Source organism: Urocampus carinirostris, chromosome 1 (assembly GCF_059441175.1).
Source record: "Urocampus carinirostris isolate Australia breed hairy pipefish chromosome 1, RoL_Ucar_1.0, whole genome shotgun sequence".
NCBI lineage: Eukaryota > Metazoa > Chordata > Actinopteri > Syngnathiformes > Syngnathidae > Urocampus > Urocampus carinirostris.
The window spans coordinates 67,204,112-67,221,510 of record NC_142349.1 but is presented as its reverse complement, the minus strand read 5'-3'; the positions used below and the strand labels follow the sequence as shown (position 1 = coordinate 67,221,510).

Below are 17,399 nucleotides of genomic sequence, written 5' to 3'. Positions count from 1 at the left end.
TCTGTGAAGTACGATGGCAAGGCAATGGTGAAACAACAGCTGGCAACCATTGCTACATCTGGAGTGGCCCCGAGAGTCGGACCGGCCTTTACGGTGTGGCTCTTGCCATTCCAAAAGCCCTCCGGAGGTCCCTCATCAGCTGGACACCAATAAGCGACAGACTACTGTCTGCTCGATTCCTCCACCATCACGGCAAGATGACAGTGATCGTCGCCTACGCCCCCACCGATGTCGCTGATGAGGATGCGAAGGACACGTTCTTTGACCAACTCCACCAGGCTGTCAACCAAGCCCCACCACACGACGTCACCATCATCCTCACTGATGCCAACGCCACTCTATCCAGCAATGATCGGTCCCCCGGCTCACCTGTCGGCACCACCTTCGTTGACAGCACAACAAACGACAATGGCAACCGCCTCCTCCTCCTCTGCCACCAAAACAACCTTTGTGTTGCTGACACCTGGTTTCCCCGGAAATGCATCCATCACTGGACGTGGTACAGCCCAGATGGCAGAACCAGGAAGGCATTGGACCACATCCTGATATCACGACGCTGGAAGTCGTTTGTAACCAACTGCCGGGTGTTCAGAGGAGCACAGCTTGGCAACACAGACCATCGTCTGCTGGTGGCCCAGCTCAAGCTAAAGCTCCGAGCCAACCAGCACAAGACTCTGCCTCGCCTCGACTCCTCCCGACTCAGCGACCCCAACATTGCCGGAGACTTCAGTTGCTCCATCCGCCGCTCTCTTGATACCCTGGCTCCTGACAAGCTGACAGACTGGGCGGCCTTCAAGGAAAGTGTCCTCCAGTCTGCTCACAATGTCCTCGGACGCCCGCGATCCTCCCCGAGAAAGCCCTGGATATCAGAGAGGACACTAAACATCATAGACCAGCGGCGTGAGGCCCGACTCCGAGGCGACCTCACAGAGTATCGGAGACTGAATCGCCTGCGCAATGTGGCCATTGCTGAAGATAGGGAGAGGTTTTGGCAGGCAGAAGCCCAACAGCTTGAGTCCGCGGCCAACAACAACAACATGAGCCGCGTATTCAGTCTACTACGCCAAGCCCGTAGCGGCCCACACATAAAGACAGCCCTGGTAAAGGACTCAGACGGCAACCTCATCATGACAGAAGCCAACTGCCTCGAGCGCTGGAAGCAGCACTTTAGCCTCCTCTTGCAGCACAGCACCATCCCGGCTGATCCCACCCTCCTAGGGGCTGCGAGCACAGCACCTCCTAACGACACCTGCTGCACAGACCCTGTAACACCCGAGGAAGTGAGAGCTGCTCTGAAGAAGCTGAACACCAAGAAAGCCCCCGGCATCTGTGCCATTACCGGCGAGATGCTCAAGGCCGGCGGGCCGGCGGTGATGGCATGGTGGAGTGGCTAACCCGCCTATTCAACCAGGTGTGGGAATCGGAGCAGCTGCCCACCGACTGGACCAGAGGAGTCATCTTGCCCTTCTGGAAATGCAAGGGCGACAGGCTTGTCTGTGGAAACCACAGAGGCATAACCTTACTCTCCATCCCGGGCAAGGTCTTTACCAGGATCTTGCTCAGCCGTGCCCTTCCAGCAATCAGAAGCTGCCGCCGTCCCCAGCAGGCTGGCTTTATGCCCAACCGCTCCACAACGGACCACATCTCTGCCGTCCGTTTGCTGACAGAAAAGACCCGTGAATTCCGTAAAGATCGCCATCTATATATCGGATTCATTGATCTGAAGGCCGCCTTTGACACTGTCTGCCACTCTTCACTGTGGAACATCCTCCAAGCTCTCAGAGCACCAAGATCATAGCCCTGTTCAAGCTGCTCTACAGCAACGCAGAGAGCTGTGTCCGTATCAACGGCATTGACTCCGACTGGTTTGCTATCTCCAGCGGCGTTCGCCAAGGCTGCGTGGCTGCTCCCGACCTTTTTAATTGCATCATCGACCATCTGATGTTCAGGGTTAGTGAGCGCATCCCCGGAGTGTCTTTCGGCAACTACCACCTGACTGACCTGGAGTATGCTGACGACACCATCATTCTCAGCACTTCCTACAGCCAGCTGAGAGACGCTCTGGGCATTTACAGCGAAGAGGCAGCGCGGCTTGGCCTGCAAGTGAGTTGGACGAAAACCAAGTTCATGTATGTCGGTGATGGACCAGATCCACCTCCCATCCAAATTGGTAGCGACATTGTAGAGCCTGTCAAGAGCTTTGTATATCTGGGGTCCATGGTGACAGACAATGGGGACCTAAAACCAGAGATTCTCCGCAGAAGAGCCCTGGCAGCATCTGCTCTGCAGTCTCTCTGGAAACCACTCTGGCGGCACCAGACCATCGCACGCAAGACGAAGCTCCGCATTTACAACCTCGCCGTACTCCCTATCCTGCTTTATGGCTCAGAAACATGGCCCCTGAACGACACCCTGGCCACAAGAATCGATGGTTTTGATAGCAGGGCTCTCAGAACCATCGAGAACATCAGGTGGCCCCAGCGAGTCTCCAATAAAGAGCTCAGAGCCCGCACGTGCCAGCCCCAAGCATCTTCCTTGGTCGCACAACGCCGCACCCGCTGGTTTGGCCATGTCCTTCGTCTACCACCAGACCATCCGACACGAGCCATTCTCCAGTTTGACCCAAAGGCCGCAGGCTGGAGACGACCACGAGGGAAACCCCGCACTCGATGGCTCGACGTCGTTGCGGGCGACCTCCAACAACACGGAGTTGCCGTAGAGGATGCAGAACAGCTGGCACAAGACCGCCAGCATTGGAAAAACCTGGTTCATCTGGTCGGCTCAACGCACAGGGACGGGACCCCCCGACCTTCGCTGGAGCAATAAGTAAGTAAGAAGTGCAGCCCTTTGAGACGGCTTGTGATTAATAGAATAGAATAGAAAGAATAGAATTTCCTTTTATTGTCACTCTTTGTAACCATGCACACAGAACGAAATGTCGATTAACCCGACCCGTACAGTTAAACTGTAGCGAGCCGAACAGGGCGCAGCCATTTTTTAGTCATTAGGTGAGCAAACCCCCCAATTCCAACCCTTAATGCCGAGCGCCAAGCAGGGAGGCAATGCGTACCAATGTTGTAAGTCTTAGGTATGACTCGGCCGAGGCTTAAACCAGCGACCTCCCAGTCTCGGAGCGGGCGCCCTACCATCTAGGCTACCGCGCTGGTCACAAACAAACCTGACTTGACTATAACGATATATAAAATTAAGTTTAACTTACTTTTGGAAGAGTTAGGCAACTTCCTCCTCCCTGGTAAAAAGTGGACGGAAAAAAAAGCAATCCAACCATTTTCTCAACCTCATCAAGCTTTCTTATTACACTTTCATTTCAAAAGTTCTTAGCGTGCTAGAGATACAGTGCGTCTCTATTTACAAAGTTTTCAGGTTAACAAGCTACTCCCAGAACAAATTGGTAAGTAGAAGTACCACTGTGGTTAGCGCGTGTGCGGCACAGTTCTGAGGTGGTGGGATCAAACCTTCCTGTGTGGAGTTTGCATGTTCTCCCCGTGCTTGTGTGGGTTTCCTCTAGGCACTCTGGTTTCCTCCCACATTCCAAAAACATCCATTTCAGGTTAATTGGCCGGGTCCTAGGAATGAAGTGTCTATCTCTGTGTGCCCTGCAACTGGCTGGCAACCAGTTCAGGGTGTCTGCCCGAATATAGCTGGGATTGGCTCCAGCACCCCCGCGACCCTACTGAGGATAAGAGGTGCAGATAATGGATGGATGGATGGATGGATGAGGTAGAATAGAATAGAATAGAATATACCTTTATTGTCATTGTTACAAATGGGCTAACATATTGTGACAACGAAATTGGGCATGACACTCCAGTTTTACACATTCATAGTGAGGTATGAGCAAGAAGATAAAGGAACAGAGAAGATAATGTTATAAGACAAGGGGGATAAGGCTATAGTTATAATTTACATGGTATTTACACAAGAAATGTCGGCATGTGGGATGTTACATACAGGGTTGTCGTGATAACGTCGGTATCGTAACGGTTGTGCAATATTGCATTTGGTGCAATAAAGGTACCACTGTACAGTAAACTTATCAGATGATTACTTCTTTTAATACAGATTTCCTCAATTTCTAACCAGACTGTGATGAATGCTGAGTTTATGCAATAAATTGTTCCATAATCCAAAGTTTTGTCAAACTTTAGGGCCAACTTTAAAGCCTTCCGTGTAATATTGTATTTTAGCCTTCACCCATGCAGTCAGTGTAACTAAACGATTACAATTATTTTGGGGAGAGCGGGCATGTTAAATTATAAATATATAATAATATAAATATATTTTCCCTGCTACTGCTCAACGTTTGGAAAAAAAGACATGTGTTCCATCGTGTATAAAATCTTGTTTTTCTTAAGATAAAAAAGAAAGAAGACGGAGATCGATATCGTTTCATATGTGAACAAACGCGCCCAATTTTCTTCCGAAAAATCCGTTGCACATTTCATTATCGCAGAGTGCAGTAGTGAGTGGCAAGTAGATAAGGAAAATAATGGCTGTTATAATTAAATCTGCGTTCATTAGCATTAGAATGGAAAATATGCTCACATCAGATAGAAAAGATGGACATGGTGACTACAAATGTTATCTTTTGTGTAATTTGTTCAGATTCTCCATCAATGCTGGTTAAAATGGCAGCACGACCTCTTAAAAACATTGTTCCATAATATTAAGTAGGAATGCATGTTAGATATTAGGACGATATCGGATCGATATGGGCAAAATACGAAGTAGCAGTTATAAAAAAAAAGACAAATATTAGTCACACCACACTATAATATTCGATCAACCGATACTACAGTGAATAAGTATTTGAACACCCGGCTATTTGGCTCTTTCTCCCACTTGGAAATTATAGAGGGGTCTGAAACTTTCATTGTAGGTGCATGTCCATAGTGAGGGAGATAAACTAAAAAGAAAAATCCAGAAATTACAATGCATGATTTTTTAATGATTTATTCTTGTGATATAGCTGCAAATAAGAATTTGAACACCTGTGAAAATGACTGTTAATATTTGGTACAGTGGCCTTTGTTTGCTATTACAAAGGTCAAATGTTTCCTGTAGTCTTTACCAGGTTTGCACACACTGCAGGAGGGATCTTGGCCCACTCCTCCACACATATCTTCTCTAGATCAGTCAGGTTTCTGGGCTGTCGCTGAGAAACATGTAGTTTGAGCTCCCTCCAAATATTTTTGATTGGGTTCATGTCTGGAGACTGGCTGGACCATGCTAGAACCTTGGTATGCTTCTTACCGAGCCACTCCTTGGTTTTCCTGGCCGTATGCTTCGGGTTGTTGTCGTGTTGGAAGACCCAGCCACGACCCATCTTCAATGCTCTGTCTCAGGGAAGGAGGTTGTTTCCCAAAATCTCAAAATACACAGCCCTAGTCATCCTCTCTTTAATGCAGTGCACTCTTCCTTTCCCATGTGCAGAAAAACACTCCCAAATCATGATGTTACCACCCCCATGCTTCACAGTAGGGATGGTGTTCTTGGGATTGTACTCTTTATTCTTATTCCTCCTAATACGCTTAGTGGAATTGTGACCAAAACGTTTTTTTTTTCGTCTTATCTGACCACAAAACCTTTTCCCATGACTCCTCTGTATCATCCAAATGGTCATATGCAAACTTAAGACAGGCCTTGAAGTGCTGGTTTAAGCAGAGGAATCTTCCGTGCAATGCATGATTTCAAATCATGACGTCTTAGTGTATTACCTACAGTAACCTTGAAAACGGGGGTCCCAGCTCTTTTCAGGTCACTGACCAACTCCTGTTGTCTTGTAAGGGGTTATTCACCTTTCTTAGAATCAATGAGACCCCACGAGGTGATATCTTGCATGGGGCTCCACTCTGATTGATCGTCATGTTTAGCTTCTTCCATTTTCTAATGATTGCTCCAACAGTGGACCTTTTTTCACCAGGCTGCTTGGCAATTGCTCTGTAGCCCTTTCCAGCCTTGTGGAGGTGTACAATTTTGTCTCTGGTATCTTTAAGTTAAAGTCTTAATAATTGTATGGGGTGGACAGGTGTCTTTTATGCAGCTAACCACCTCGAACAGATGCATCTGATTCAGGATGATACGTGGAGTGCAGGTGGACTTCTAATGGGCCTAGTAACAGGTCTTTTAGGGTCAGAATTCTAGATGATACACAGGTGTTCAAATACTTATTTGCAGCTGTATCACACAAGTAAATCGTTTCAAAATCATGCATTGTGATTTCTGGATTTTTCTTTTTAGTTTATCTCTCTCACAGTGGACATGCACTTACGATGACAATTTCAGAACCCTCCATGATTTCTAAGTGGGAGAAAAAGGAAAATAGCAGGGTGTTCAAATACTTATTTTCTTCACTGTACGTGCTAGAAAGATTCTATTCATATGTTTCTTAGCATAACTAGGTCGCTCCTCCTCTCTAGCTTTTCATTATAAGCACAAGGCATCGGAGAGCTCGCAGATTTATTTGCGCTTAGTGAAAATGTTTTACTCCTTTACCATGACTGACTTCAATTCATACAGGGTTTCTACAGCTTAAGACAAGGTAAAGTCGAGACTTTTCAATGCCTTTTAAAATCAAATTTAAGGAATAAGGTGAGAGAAAAACACAATTGAATCTCACAAAAAAAAAAAACAACGAATACAGCTTGGGTCTGAAAGACCCGACTGAAACCACATCACCGTTTTGATAGTTCCCTCATTGTGGTCATGCCATTTTGCCACAAGGTAAACTGGGGAATTATTAAAAAGGACAAATCAGAAATGGTACTAAATCTTTTCCGTTCCCCCTAAAAAATCTTATGAATGTGTTAAATTTTTAAGACTTTCAAAATACGGATTGAAGAATTTTTAATGCCAATTAATTTCTAAAATAATGAATTCAATGCTTTTTAAGAACCCTGTTATAAATGATATTTGTATGTAATCAATCGACAAAGTAAATATAGCTTGATTGATTAAGTCATGATCTAATCTCTCCAACACTACTTTTGAAGAGATGTTCAAAGCTTGACACAGTATTATAAAATATAAAGAGATCATTTCTTCCTCATGCCATTAGGCTCTTTAACTCCACCCGGGGGAGTAAAAGCCCACATTAAACCCCACCCCCACGTTTGCATATTACCCTATTTTTATTACAGTGTATATTTTCTGTAGCTCTATTCAAATACGTTATATTGGGTATTTTTATATTCTATATCTTTGTTTTATTATTTTATTTTTCAACACTGCTAGAAGTGTGAATTTCCCTACGGGGGTGAATAAAGTATCTATCTATCCATCTATCTATCTATCTATCTACATCTTTGACTGAGTCACTCTGGCTGATATTGCATTTGTAAATGTTCGGAGCCGTTTTTGAGAACAAGTCACGGCATTTAGATGGACAAATAACTAACATTTCGGTCATTTCAGAGTTAAGGCGCAAGACGTTTAGTGACATCCATTCTTTTATATCAAGGTGTTAGAATGGCCAAGTCAAAAGTCCAGACCTCAATCCAATTGAGAATCTTTGGAAATAACTGAAAACTGCCGTTCACAAACACTTTCCATCCAACCTCACGGAGCTCGAGCTGTTTTGCAAGGAAGAATGGGCAAAAATATCGATATGCAAAACTGATAGAGACATACCCCGAGCGACTTGCAGCTGTAATCCCAGCAAAAGGTGGCGCTACAAAGTGTTAACTCAATGAGGCTGAATCATTTTGCACACCCACTTTTTAGTTTTTTATTCGTTAAAAAAGTTAAAAATACCCACTTCATGATTGCGTCCCACTTATTGTTGATTCTCCACAAGAAATTACAGTTTTATAACTTGATGTGGCAAAAGGTCACAAAGTTCAAGGGGGCCAAATAGTTTCGCAAGCCACTGTATATTTCCCTTTGGGCCTATTCACAGTGAATCGGAGCGCAATTAAAAAGTTCCTTTAAACACGCCACCAAATATAGTAGTGGTTCCACGTCTTTCAACTCAACCTTAACTTCAGAGGTTCTGCTATACTCAAGGTACAAAAAGGTGACTACTGTATTTTCCGCACTATAGGGCGCACCGGGTTATAGGGCGCACCCCCAAAAAATAGTTTTTGGTCCTATATCTTCCATAGATAAGGCGCACCGGAATTATAAGGCGCTACAATGGGAACGTCGACAAAACAGTCAGATAGTTCAGTCCAACTTATTACCCCCTTAACATTCCCAAAGCTTGCAAAGAAGCAAATACGTGTCGTAGATGTCACTCAAATACATCGTTCCAAATATAATTCGGAAGGTTAAAGTCTTGGGATTCAAGAAATGCCAACCATTCCTTAGTTTCTATTTTCTTTTTTGCTCGCAACTTTACTGTGCATATGACAATAAACACTTGGAATTGAGTTGAATTCACTCAACTCATCACAGCAACATCAAGATCGTTCTAAAACAAGATACCGGGAAAATATAAAGCCGCATAGCTCACATAAGTTCTCACGTTCAATAATGATACGCAACCACGGTCTTCTTACAACTGTGAGTGTAGTAAATCCAGGAGAGTAAAATATTTACAAATACAGACTAATGAAACATGCTTCTTTATGGCGTAAAAAGCTTGCTACTCAGTCATCTTTTTCGGCCAATTGCAGGGTTTGTTTTGGCCCTCTAGCCTATCCGAGACTCCGAATAACTTCAGCCAATAGCGATCGATTTAACGGATGATTGGTACATCTTTTTCGGCCAATTGCAGGGTTTGTTTTGGCCCTCTAGCCTATCCGAGGCTCCGAATAACTTCAGCCAATAGCGATCGATTTAACTGATGATTGACACATCTTTTTCGGCCAATTGCAGGGTTTGTTTTGGCCCTCTAGCCTATCCGAGGCTCCGAATAACTTCAGCCAATAGCGATTGATTCAAATGATGATTGACACATTGGTTAGCCAATGAAACGCCGGTATATAAATCCCAACATACACCGCGGACTACTCCACGTTCGGGGAAAATCTAGTCGGCGGCTGTTGCGTAAGTTGCGAGACCTTGCGACTTAATATTGAGCCATATATAAGGCGCACTGTATTATAAGGCGCATGGTCAGCTTTTGAAAAAAATTAAGACTTTTAGGTGCGCCTTATAGTGCGGAAAATACGGTATTGAAAGAATAGTTCCATTTTCGATGTGGAAGATGTGCCATCCTGGTGCAGGGATGATATGGTCCGGATTGAAGCTGGATCAAAGGAAATCTGTGATCTGATGCCTGTTATGTTTTCCCCACCTGCCTCATTCTCTTTCTGGGCTGTTCTCCAAGTCACATGATTTTTGAGAGGTGAACAAACAAACAAACCTCAAAAACTTGGATGAGGTGGGTTTTTTTTTTACAGGTCACAGCTGTCCTTCTGCCCTACCCAATGATGGTTCAAGGATCCCCTAACCGCATGAGCCGTCAGGGCACCAATGAGCACGCAACTCCGGACAGCCTTCTCCACTATTGACGGTCCCTGGCTTGTTTTTGTCCAGTTATTTTTCAGTCTTCTTCTCCTCCTGCTCCCCTGGACTGTGCCCTGGAAAATTATATTGGTCAATCCTGATGATCTCGTGACGTGACCATACCAATGAAGTTTCCGTCAATGCGCAGTTGAAAACAGTTCTTCGTAGGGTCCAATGTGCCGTCTGATGGTGTTGCGCACCGTTTTGTTTGTCACATGGGCTAATTAGCTGACGCTTGGAAATTTCCTGGAGCCTAGCATCTCCAAGGCCTGGATTTTCTTTTCCAGTTTTGCTGTTTCCATGTCTCGGTTGCGTCGAGGAAGATGGAAGTCTCATCTCATCTCATCAGCCGTACCGCTTATCCTCATTAGGGTCGCGGGGGGGTGGGGGCTGGAGCCCATCCCAGCCATCTCCGGGCAGTGGGCAGGGGACACCCTGAACTGGTTGCCAGCCAATCGCAGGGCACACAGGGACAGACAAATCATTCGCTCATTCACACCTAGGGACAATTTGGACCGGCCAATTCACCTGAAATGCATGTTTTTGGAAAGTGGGAGGAAACCGGAGTGCCCGGAGGAAACCCACGCAAGCACGGGGAGAACATACAAACTCCGCACAGGAAGTCTGGAGCTGGATTTGAACCCACGACAGGTTCCCATGACATGAACTGTGCCGCACAAGCGCTAACCACTGCGTCACCGTGCTGCCCGAAGATAGAAGTAACCAGCGCTTACAAGTCAAGTCAAGTCATTTTAATTTGTATAGCTCTTAATCACAAAGAGTCTCAAAGGGCTGCACAGGTTATTGCACGGACTATTATTCCAGGCTATTATTACACTATCCCCAGATCTGGAAACAACATGAGGGCAAGGAAAAACTCAAAAACCTCAACATGAGGAAAATGAAGAAACCTTACATGAGTCTGATCTTTGAATTTTTCTCATTTTCGTGTAAAAACGACACAGAAAGTCCCAAATGTAATCATTTTTGTGCAAAACTGCCACCGAGTCTCAAATTTTGTCATCTTTTTGTGTAAAAACGACACAGACAGTCCCACATTTGTTCATTTTCATGCATAAATGCCACTGAGCGTCATTTCCTTGTAAAAACGACACAATAGTCCCATATTTGCTTCTTTTCGTGCACAAACGCCACCAAATGTCCCACATTTGCTTAGTTTCATGCAAAAATGCCACCAAAAGTCTAATTTTTTGTAATTTTCGTGTAAAAACGACACAGAAAGTCACACATTTGCTCATTTTCGTGCAAAAATGCCACTGAGAGTCTTAATTTTTGTCATTTTCGTGTAAAAAAAACACCGAAAGTCCCACATTTGCTCATTTTTGTGGAAAAATGCCACAGAGAGTCTCAATTTTTGTCATTTTCGGGTAAAAACAACACGATAGTCACATATTTGCTTCTTTTTGTGCAAAAACGCCACCGGGTCTCAATTTTTGTCGTTTTCGTGTAAAAACGACACCGAAAGTCCCACATTTGCTCAGTTTCGTGCAAAAATGCCACAGTGAGTCTCAATTTTTGTCATTTTTGTGTAAAAACGACACTGAAAGTCCCGCATTTGCTCTTTTTCGTGCAAAAATGCCACCAAAAGTAGCAATTTTTGTAATTTTCGTGTAAAAATGACACTGAAAGTCCCACATTTTTTCATTTTTGTACAATTTGGCGTCGATTTTCAAAATTAAAAGAAGAAAAATCTCTACATATGTTTTTGTTATTCAATGTTTTTTTAACCGGTAATTTCATTCTACGACCCTCTTCCTATATCGGATTAATTTCGTATCCTGTCGGTCTGCTGTACACGGAACTTTGTCACTAAGTTCCGATTTCAGAGTGAACTAAGAATGATAAGAGCAACAAGATTTAAAGGGATAATAAACCCTGCTGGGACAGCAAACACTATTTGGCCCGCCGACAGCCGCCGTGAAAAAACAACCCCAAGAATAAAGGCAACGTACCGGGAGCAGACACAGCGGGGCAAGTGGAACTAAAAAGGTCCGTTCTGTAGGGAAGCGATTAAAGGTGCAGCGGAAAATATCGGCCAGGAGAGCGCGTACCCTGACTTTGAAGCATTTCTCTGGTATACTCTTTATTTGTTTCCATTATTAAAACTATTATAGGCATTAACATATAATACAGATCATTTTGTCAGATGGATTAGCATATTTTGGGATTAGTAATTCATATCAGAACTCAAAGAACTCAAGTCAAGTCAAGTCAAGTCATCTTTATTTGTGTAGCCCTAAATCACGAAGAGTCTCAAAGGGCTTCACAGATTATAACACTATATTACACAGACTATTTTTCAGCCGACGAGAAGAGTAGGTTATTCATATGCTATGGAGTAGAAGTGAGTTTTAAGTTTAGATTTAGTAGCTCAGGAGGTAGAGCGATCGTTTTAGGATTAAGGGATCCCAGTTCGAATCCCGGCTTGTCCGTGTTACATGTCGAAGTGTCCTTGGGTAAGACATTGAAACCCCAATTACCCCCAATAAGCAGGTTAGCGCCTTACATGGCTGCACAGATCTCGGCCGCTATTGGGAAATGTGAAGCACAATGTAAAGCGTTTTGGGAAGTCATTGACTTGAAAAGCGCTATATAAATGCAGATCATTTCATTTCATTTCATTTTTGACATGATTACTGATGCGAGGCACCTGTGCTTGCTCCTTTGGCGGCAACTGCCTCGGATGCTGATTGGCTGCCTGTCACTGATTAAACCCCCTTCTTCCTGTCACCCTTTGTCAGTCCGTCTGCGAACCTCAGCTCACGCTGGGCAAGCCTTTCAAGCCTGACTCTCTTCTGTTGAGATTCCCGTCTGTTTCCCGGCTCCGACCCATTTTCTGAACTTGACTACGATTTTTTTTCTCCCCCGTCCCGGCCTCAGATCTGTTTTTTCCTGCTCTCGACACCGCCTTCACTCGCCACGGAAATACCACTTCCGCGTCTGAGCAACCTGCTCCCCACGACCAGCAATCTACAAATCGTGTGTACTATCCTTTCCCTTTTTCCCAATAAAACTAAGAGAAACGCACGCAAGTGGGTCCTGTCTCCGATCTGGTCGTGACAATTTTAAGGATTTGTTTTCTTATTTTACAATTTTTAACCTAAGGTTCTTTAAAAACACCATGGGTAGATAATATAGACACTTAATTTGAATATGTATCAGTTATAGTACAGTTTAGTCAATTATTTCAACACACTTTTGTACTAAATCATATATTCCTATTATAATGGGAAAAATGCCAACACGACTCTCAACTATGGTTCCAATGAAAATGAATTCGAATTTTTTTGTTGTATTTCTTATACATATGAAGGATTATTTTCCCTATTTTACAATATTTTAACCTAAATGTCTGAGAAAAAGAAACCCTTGGTAAATAATTTAGATAATTTTAAGTATTTGTAAGGGATATTTCATTATAATTTCTCAATATTTCATGCTATATTTGTCAAGAATGTATATTTTATAAGAAAAAATAATAGCCCTGTTTATTTAAAACATGTATTATTCTCTTTTTACAAAAAAGTAAAAAGCATCATAAAATAGGAAAACCTCATAAAAATAAGATTTTTATTATTTTCCTATATTTTGAACCATTTTTTCTTATAAAATACAAAACCGCCATTTTTTCAATTATTTAGAAAAGGGTTTGAAGGAATATTTTTGATGATTTCTTAAGTTTTTTTTGTAGTGTTCAATATTTTTCTTAAAAAAATATTTTTCCTCTGACACACAATTTTTTTTTTTAATAAAATAAGAAACATTTGCAATATTTCTAATTGACTATAGTTTTAATCATTTAACCATTTTTGTTGTAAAATAGTCATAAAGAGAAAGTATTTCACATTTTTAACAACTTAAAAAATGTAAAAAGTGGTAATATAAAATTATAGTTAATTCCAACACTAACATAATAATAATAATAATAATTATAATAAGAATAATAGTAATAATACCAATAATAATAATGATGATAATAATAACATTATTTTTCACCATTTTCCATACATACATAAATTGTAAAATTCGGACTATAAGCTGTGACGTTTTCCCCAAGCTTTCAACCCTGTAGCTTATACAATGATGCGGCTAATTTATGCATTTTTTCAAATGACCACCAGGGGCGCCCAAGCAGTAGAGGTAAGAGTGAGACACTTGGAATATATGTGTCGAGGAAGAGTTTATTGTAACTTTGAGCTTTGTACACTAATAAAACTAGCATGAACAGACCCTCATTATGGAAAACGTGTCAATCAAAAGGGCTAACTACCATAATGGGAATAATTTACGAATCTGTTGATTGGTTAACAGAAATAATGACGGTTGGATTCTATGGATTGTCCTTAAAGTAACAAAGCCATTTTCGTGGACATTCAAAGAAGGTGAAGACAGCCAGGGGACGTAAAGGTAATCGTGTTTCTCTGATGAGTATGTTTTGAAATGGTCAAATCTTGAATCCCAGGAGTATAAGCTTTCCAATGATGTGTGGCATGACGTATTTTAGTGACTGGGGACATCATACATGTCAGGGCCAGGACGGAAACAGGACCCAATTGTATAACGTTTATCACGAGAAGGAAAGAGGAAGGATCACTTTCGTACTCGGATTGTGATCCGAACACGGAAGTGGGTCTTCCGTCGCGAGCGATGGCTGTGTCAGGGACAGAAAAACTGGTCGGTAGCCGGGACTGGGAGAGAAAGGCGTGGTCGGGGTCGGAAACGAATCGTAAGCCAGAACGGGAGAGTAGACGTAGTCGGGAACAAAAAGGGGTCTTAAACGGGACAGGAGAGGAGACGTGGGGGCGGCAGTGGCTCAGGAGGTAGAGCCCTCGTCTTGGGATCAAGAGATCGCAGTTCCAATCTAGGGTCCTCCGTGTTACATGTCGAAATGTCCTTGGGTAAGACACTGAACCCCTTATACCCCCAATAAGCAGGTTTAGCGCCTCACATGGCTGCACGGCCGTTATTGGGAAATGTGAAGCACAATAGCGCTTTGGGAAGTCGTGACTTGAAAAGCGCTATCTAAATGCAGATCATTTCATTTCATTTCAAAACAGCACGTAGCCGGAGACAAACGGGAGCAAAAAACAGGACAGAAAAAGGCTTGCCTAGTATACACTGAGGTTCGCAGATGGACTGACAACAGGGGACTGACAGGACTGGTTTTAAATAGCGCCAGGGAGCCAATCAGAGCCCAGCACAGGTGATTCACATCGGTAACCATGACAGTACAGACAGGTAATTGTTTATCAAAGATCCGGCAGCTAAGGAGTTAAGGTACCGTATATTATCAAAACTCTTTCTATGTAGTCTTTCTTTGTAAATATCTCATGTTTCAATGTGAGCACATAAGGCTTATTGTTGGAATAATGTACATAAGTTATTCAACTTTACTATAATTTATGTGTGTTATATGTTTGCTTATAACATACATAATAGAGATATCGTGCTTACAAAATGGGATATTATCTCAGCAAAAGTTTTCGACTGCACCCTAGAGAGAACTAACGGTGTGAATCAGTTACAGATTTGTCCCGAAGACCAAGGATCTAATCAGTCACATTTCAAATAAGAAGTTGTTGTGCAAGAACTGGTTTCAATGGAAAAATTCAACCTTCAACCAACCCCTAACCCTTAGTGTTGAAACGACATCGTAACCAGGGCTTTCCTTTTCTGAATATAAAGCAAGGTGAGGGAACACTGCTTTGGAGTGAGTTGGAGGAACTGCAACCAAAAGCAGTTTTCCATTTGCTTCCCTTGCAAGTAAACCATTCACAATTCTCTGTGTCTTTTTTGTATGCAGGTTTTTGTTACAAGTGTTGGTTTGAACCTGACACTTATAGTCAGGTGCGGCTTATGTATGTATAAAAGGATTTTTCCTTTAGAAAAATGTACTGGGTGCGGCTTATAATCAAGTGCACTCTATTGTCCAAATATCACGTTACTCATAAAATTGAAAATGTGCCAGGATCTCTTAATATATTTAAAAGTAACTGACAGAATATCTTATTGATAAAAAGAAAAAATAGGGTCTCGGTCCCCAAAAAGGGTAGCACGGAAAAGGAACAGGGAAAGGAACGAGGTCAGATAGAAGAGATATACTTTAAGACGATTTAAAATCCATGCACACACACAAATCTGAGCAGCCTAAGAAAAGAGGACAGCCTACCTGATTGATGATATAGATGCCGTAGTCAATCCTCTGCCGTCTCAGAATGGGGTGGAGGTAGTGAAGCCAATATTTCAGATGGTTTTCACGGTGACGGAACGGAATGATGATGGCCACCTTCAGCAAAGGGTGACAAGCACTTAAGCATTTTGGAAAAGCCTTAAATTGGAATGATGCTGTTTGCCTATAAATTGCATTTTTATGGAAAAGCTGTAGGTTCCTTCGAAGAAATATATACTTCTCTTTATTTGATGTTTATTATGACTATGAACTTCAACTGGGAGTTGAATTTCGAAATATGTTTTGATTAAGAACTATGTTTAAGAACTAAAAACCTTTTTCATGTTTCATGTAAATGTTTTTTTAGATGAAGTGTTTGATGAGTATGTTCGGAGTGACAAGATTGGATAGAATTAGAAATGAAATTGTGAGAGACAGAACTGGAGTAGTAGTGGAACGGAGCAAGTGTGTGGATAAGAGAGTACTCGGTTGGTTTGGACATATGAAGAGGATGGATGAGGAGCGAATGTTGAAGAGGATCTACAGAGCAGTAGTAAATGGAAGGAGACCAAGAGGAAGGCCGAGATTGACGTGGATGGATGGTGCTGGAAAGAGGTCTAAATATAATGGAAGCTAGAGCTCTTGTTGGTGATAGGAATGAGTGGAGAGGCGTTGTAAAAGGATAGTGGGGTGTTTGGATGCGTTCTAAGGGATGGGCAGGGCACCTGTATGATGCAGCGGGGGTAAACCAGTGAAAGCTGTCGGGCCCTGCTGTGGAACAAAAGAGTGTGTTGTGTCACCCTGACCTGAGTGAGATGGCCGCTTTCTTGTGTCCCGTTTCATATGGAGGGACGAAATTATGGGGTTGGTGGGTGGCTGGGTTGATGGATGGATGGATAGATGGATGGAGATAGATAGATAGATAGAAATAGATAGAGATAGCTAGATCGCTGGATAGATGGATGGATGGATAGGTAGAGATAGGTAGAGATAGAGAGATAGACAGCTAGATAGCTAGCTAGATAGCTAGATGGATAGATAGATGGATAGGTATAGATAGATAGATAGCTTACTAGCTAGCTAGCTAGCTAGCTAGATAGATAGATTTTAGGGTGGGCAAACAATGGCCTGCTCTGAACATATTTCTTTTTAGTCATTAGATACATTTAGCATTATTATTGATTTTAAAAGATTAATCCAATATTGTTTTTTAAACTTTGATTAATTAGAATATACTGTTAAAAATATAATGAGTTATTCAGATCAGTTTAAGTGGGTTTAACAATCATAGATTCAAGGGAAAAATTATCAAGGGGAAAAAAAGAAATCAAGGGTTTCAAGCACCTGTACGAACCCTGCAACCTGATAGTTAGATACCATACTAATCACATAACAAGTCTGGGGAAATAATTACAAAAGTTCACTACAGCCCCTTTGTATCCTCCAAACACGTGCAATTAGAACCATACACAGGGTAGGATATCGAGATCATACTAATATTTTATTCCTGCAGTCCAAATTATTAAAATTGGATGATTTAGTAAAATTTCTCACTCAACTGCTATTTAAGGTCAACAAAATCATAGTGCCAGAAAACATCCAAAAAGTATTCACTCGGAAAGAGGGAAATTATAACTTAAGGGGCTGTAGTAAATTCATAATCCCAAAGGTGAGAACTACCAGGAAAAGTACGTGTGTGTCTGTGTGTGGAGTCAAACTTTGGAACAATTTTCAAGAC

At 42.5% G+C, this 17,399-nt stretch overlaps 1 protein-coding gene across 1 annotated transcript in view; it reads right to left on the bottom strand.

Moving 5' to 3' along the window:
* The window catches only part of b4galt2 (beta-1,4-galactosyltransferase 2), a 183,622-nt gene that overhangs the window by 64,453 nt on the left and 101,770 nt on the right, over positions 1–17,399 (bottom strand). Inside the window, exon 4 of the mRNA XM_088349145.1 lies at positions 15,662–15,778. Within this exon, the coding sequence (XP_088205271.1) occupies positions 15,662–15,778 (117 nt within the window). The remainder of the gene's footprint in view (positions 1–15,661; positions 15,779–17,399) is intronic.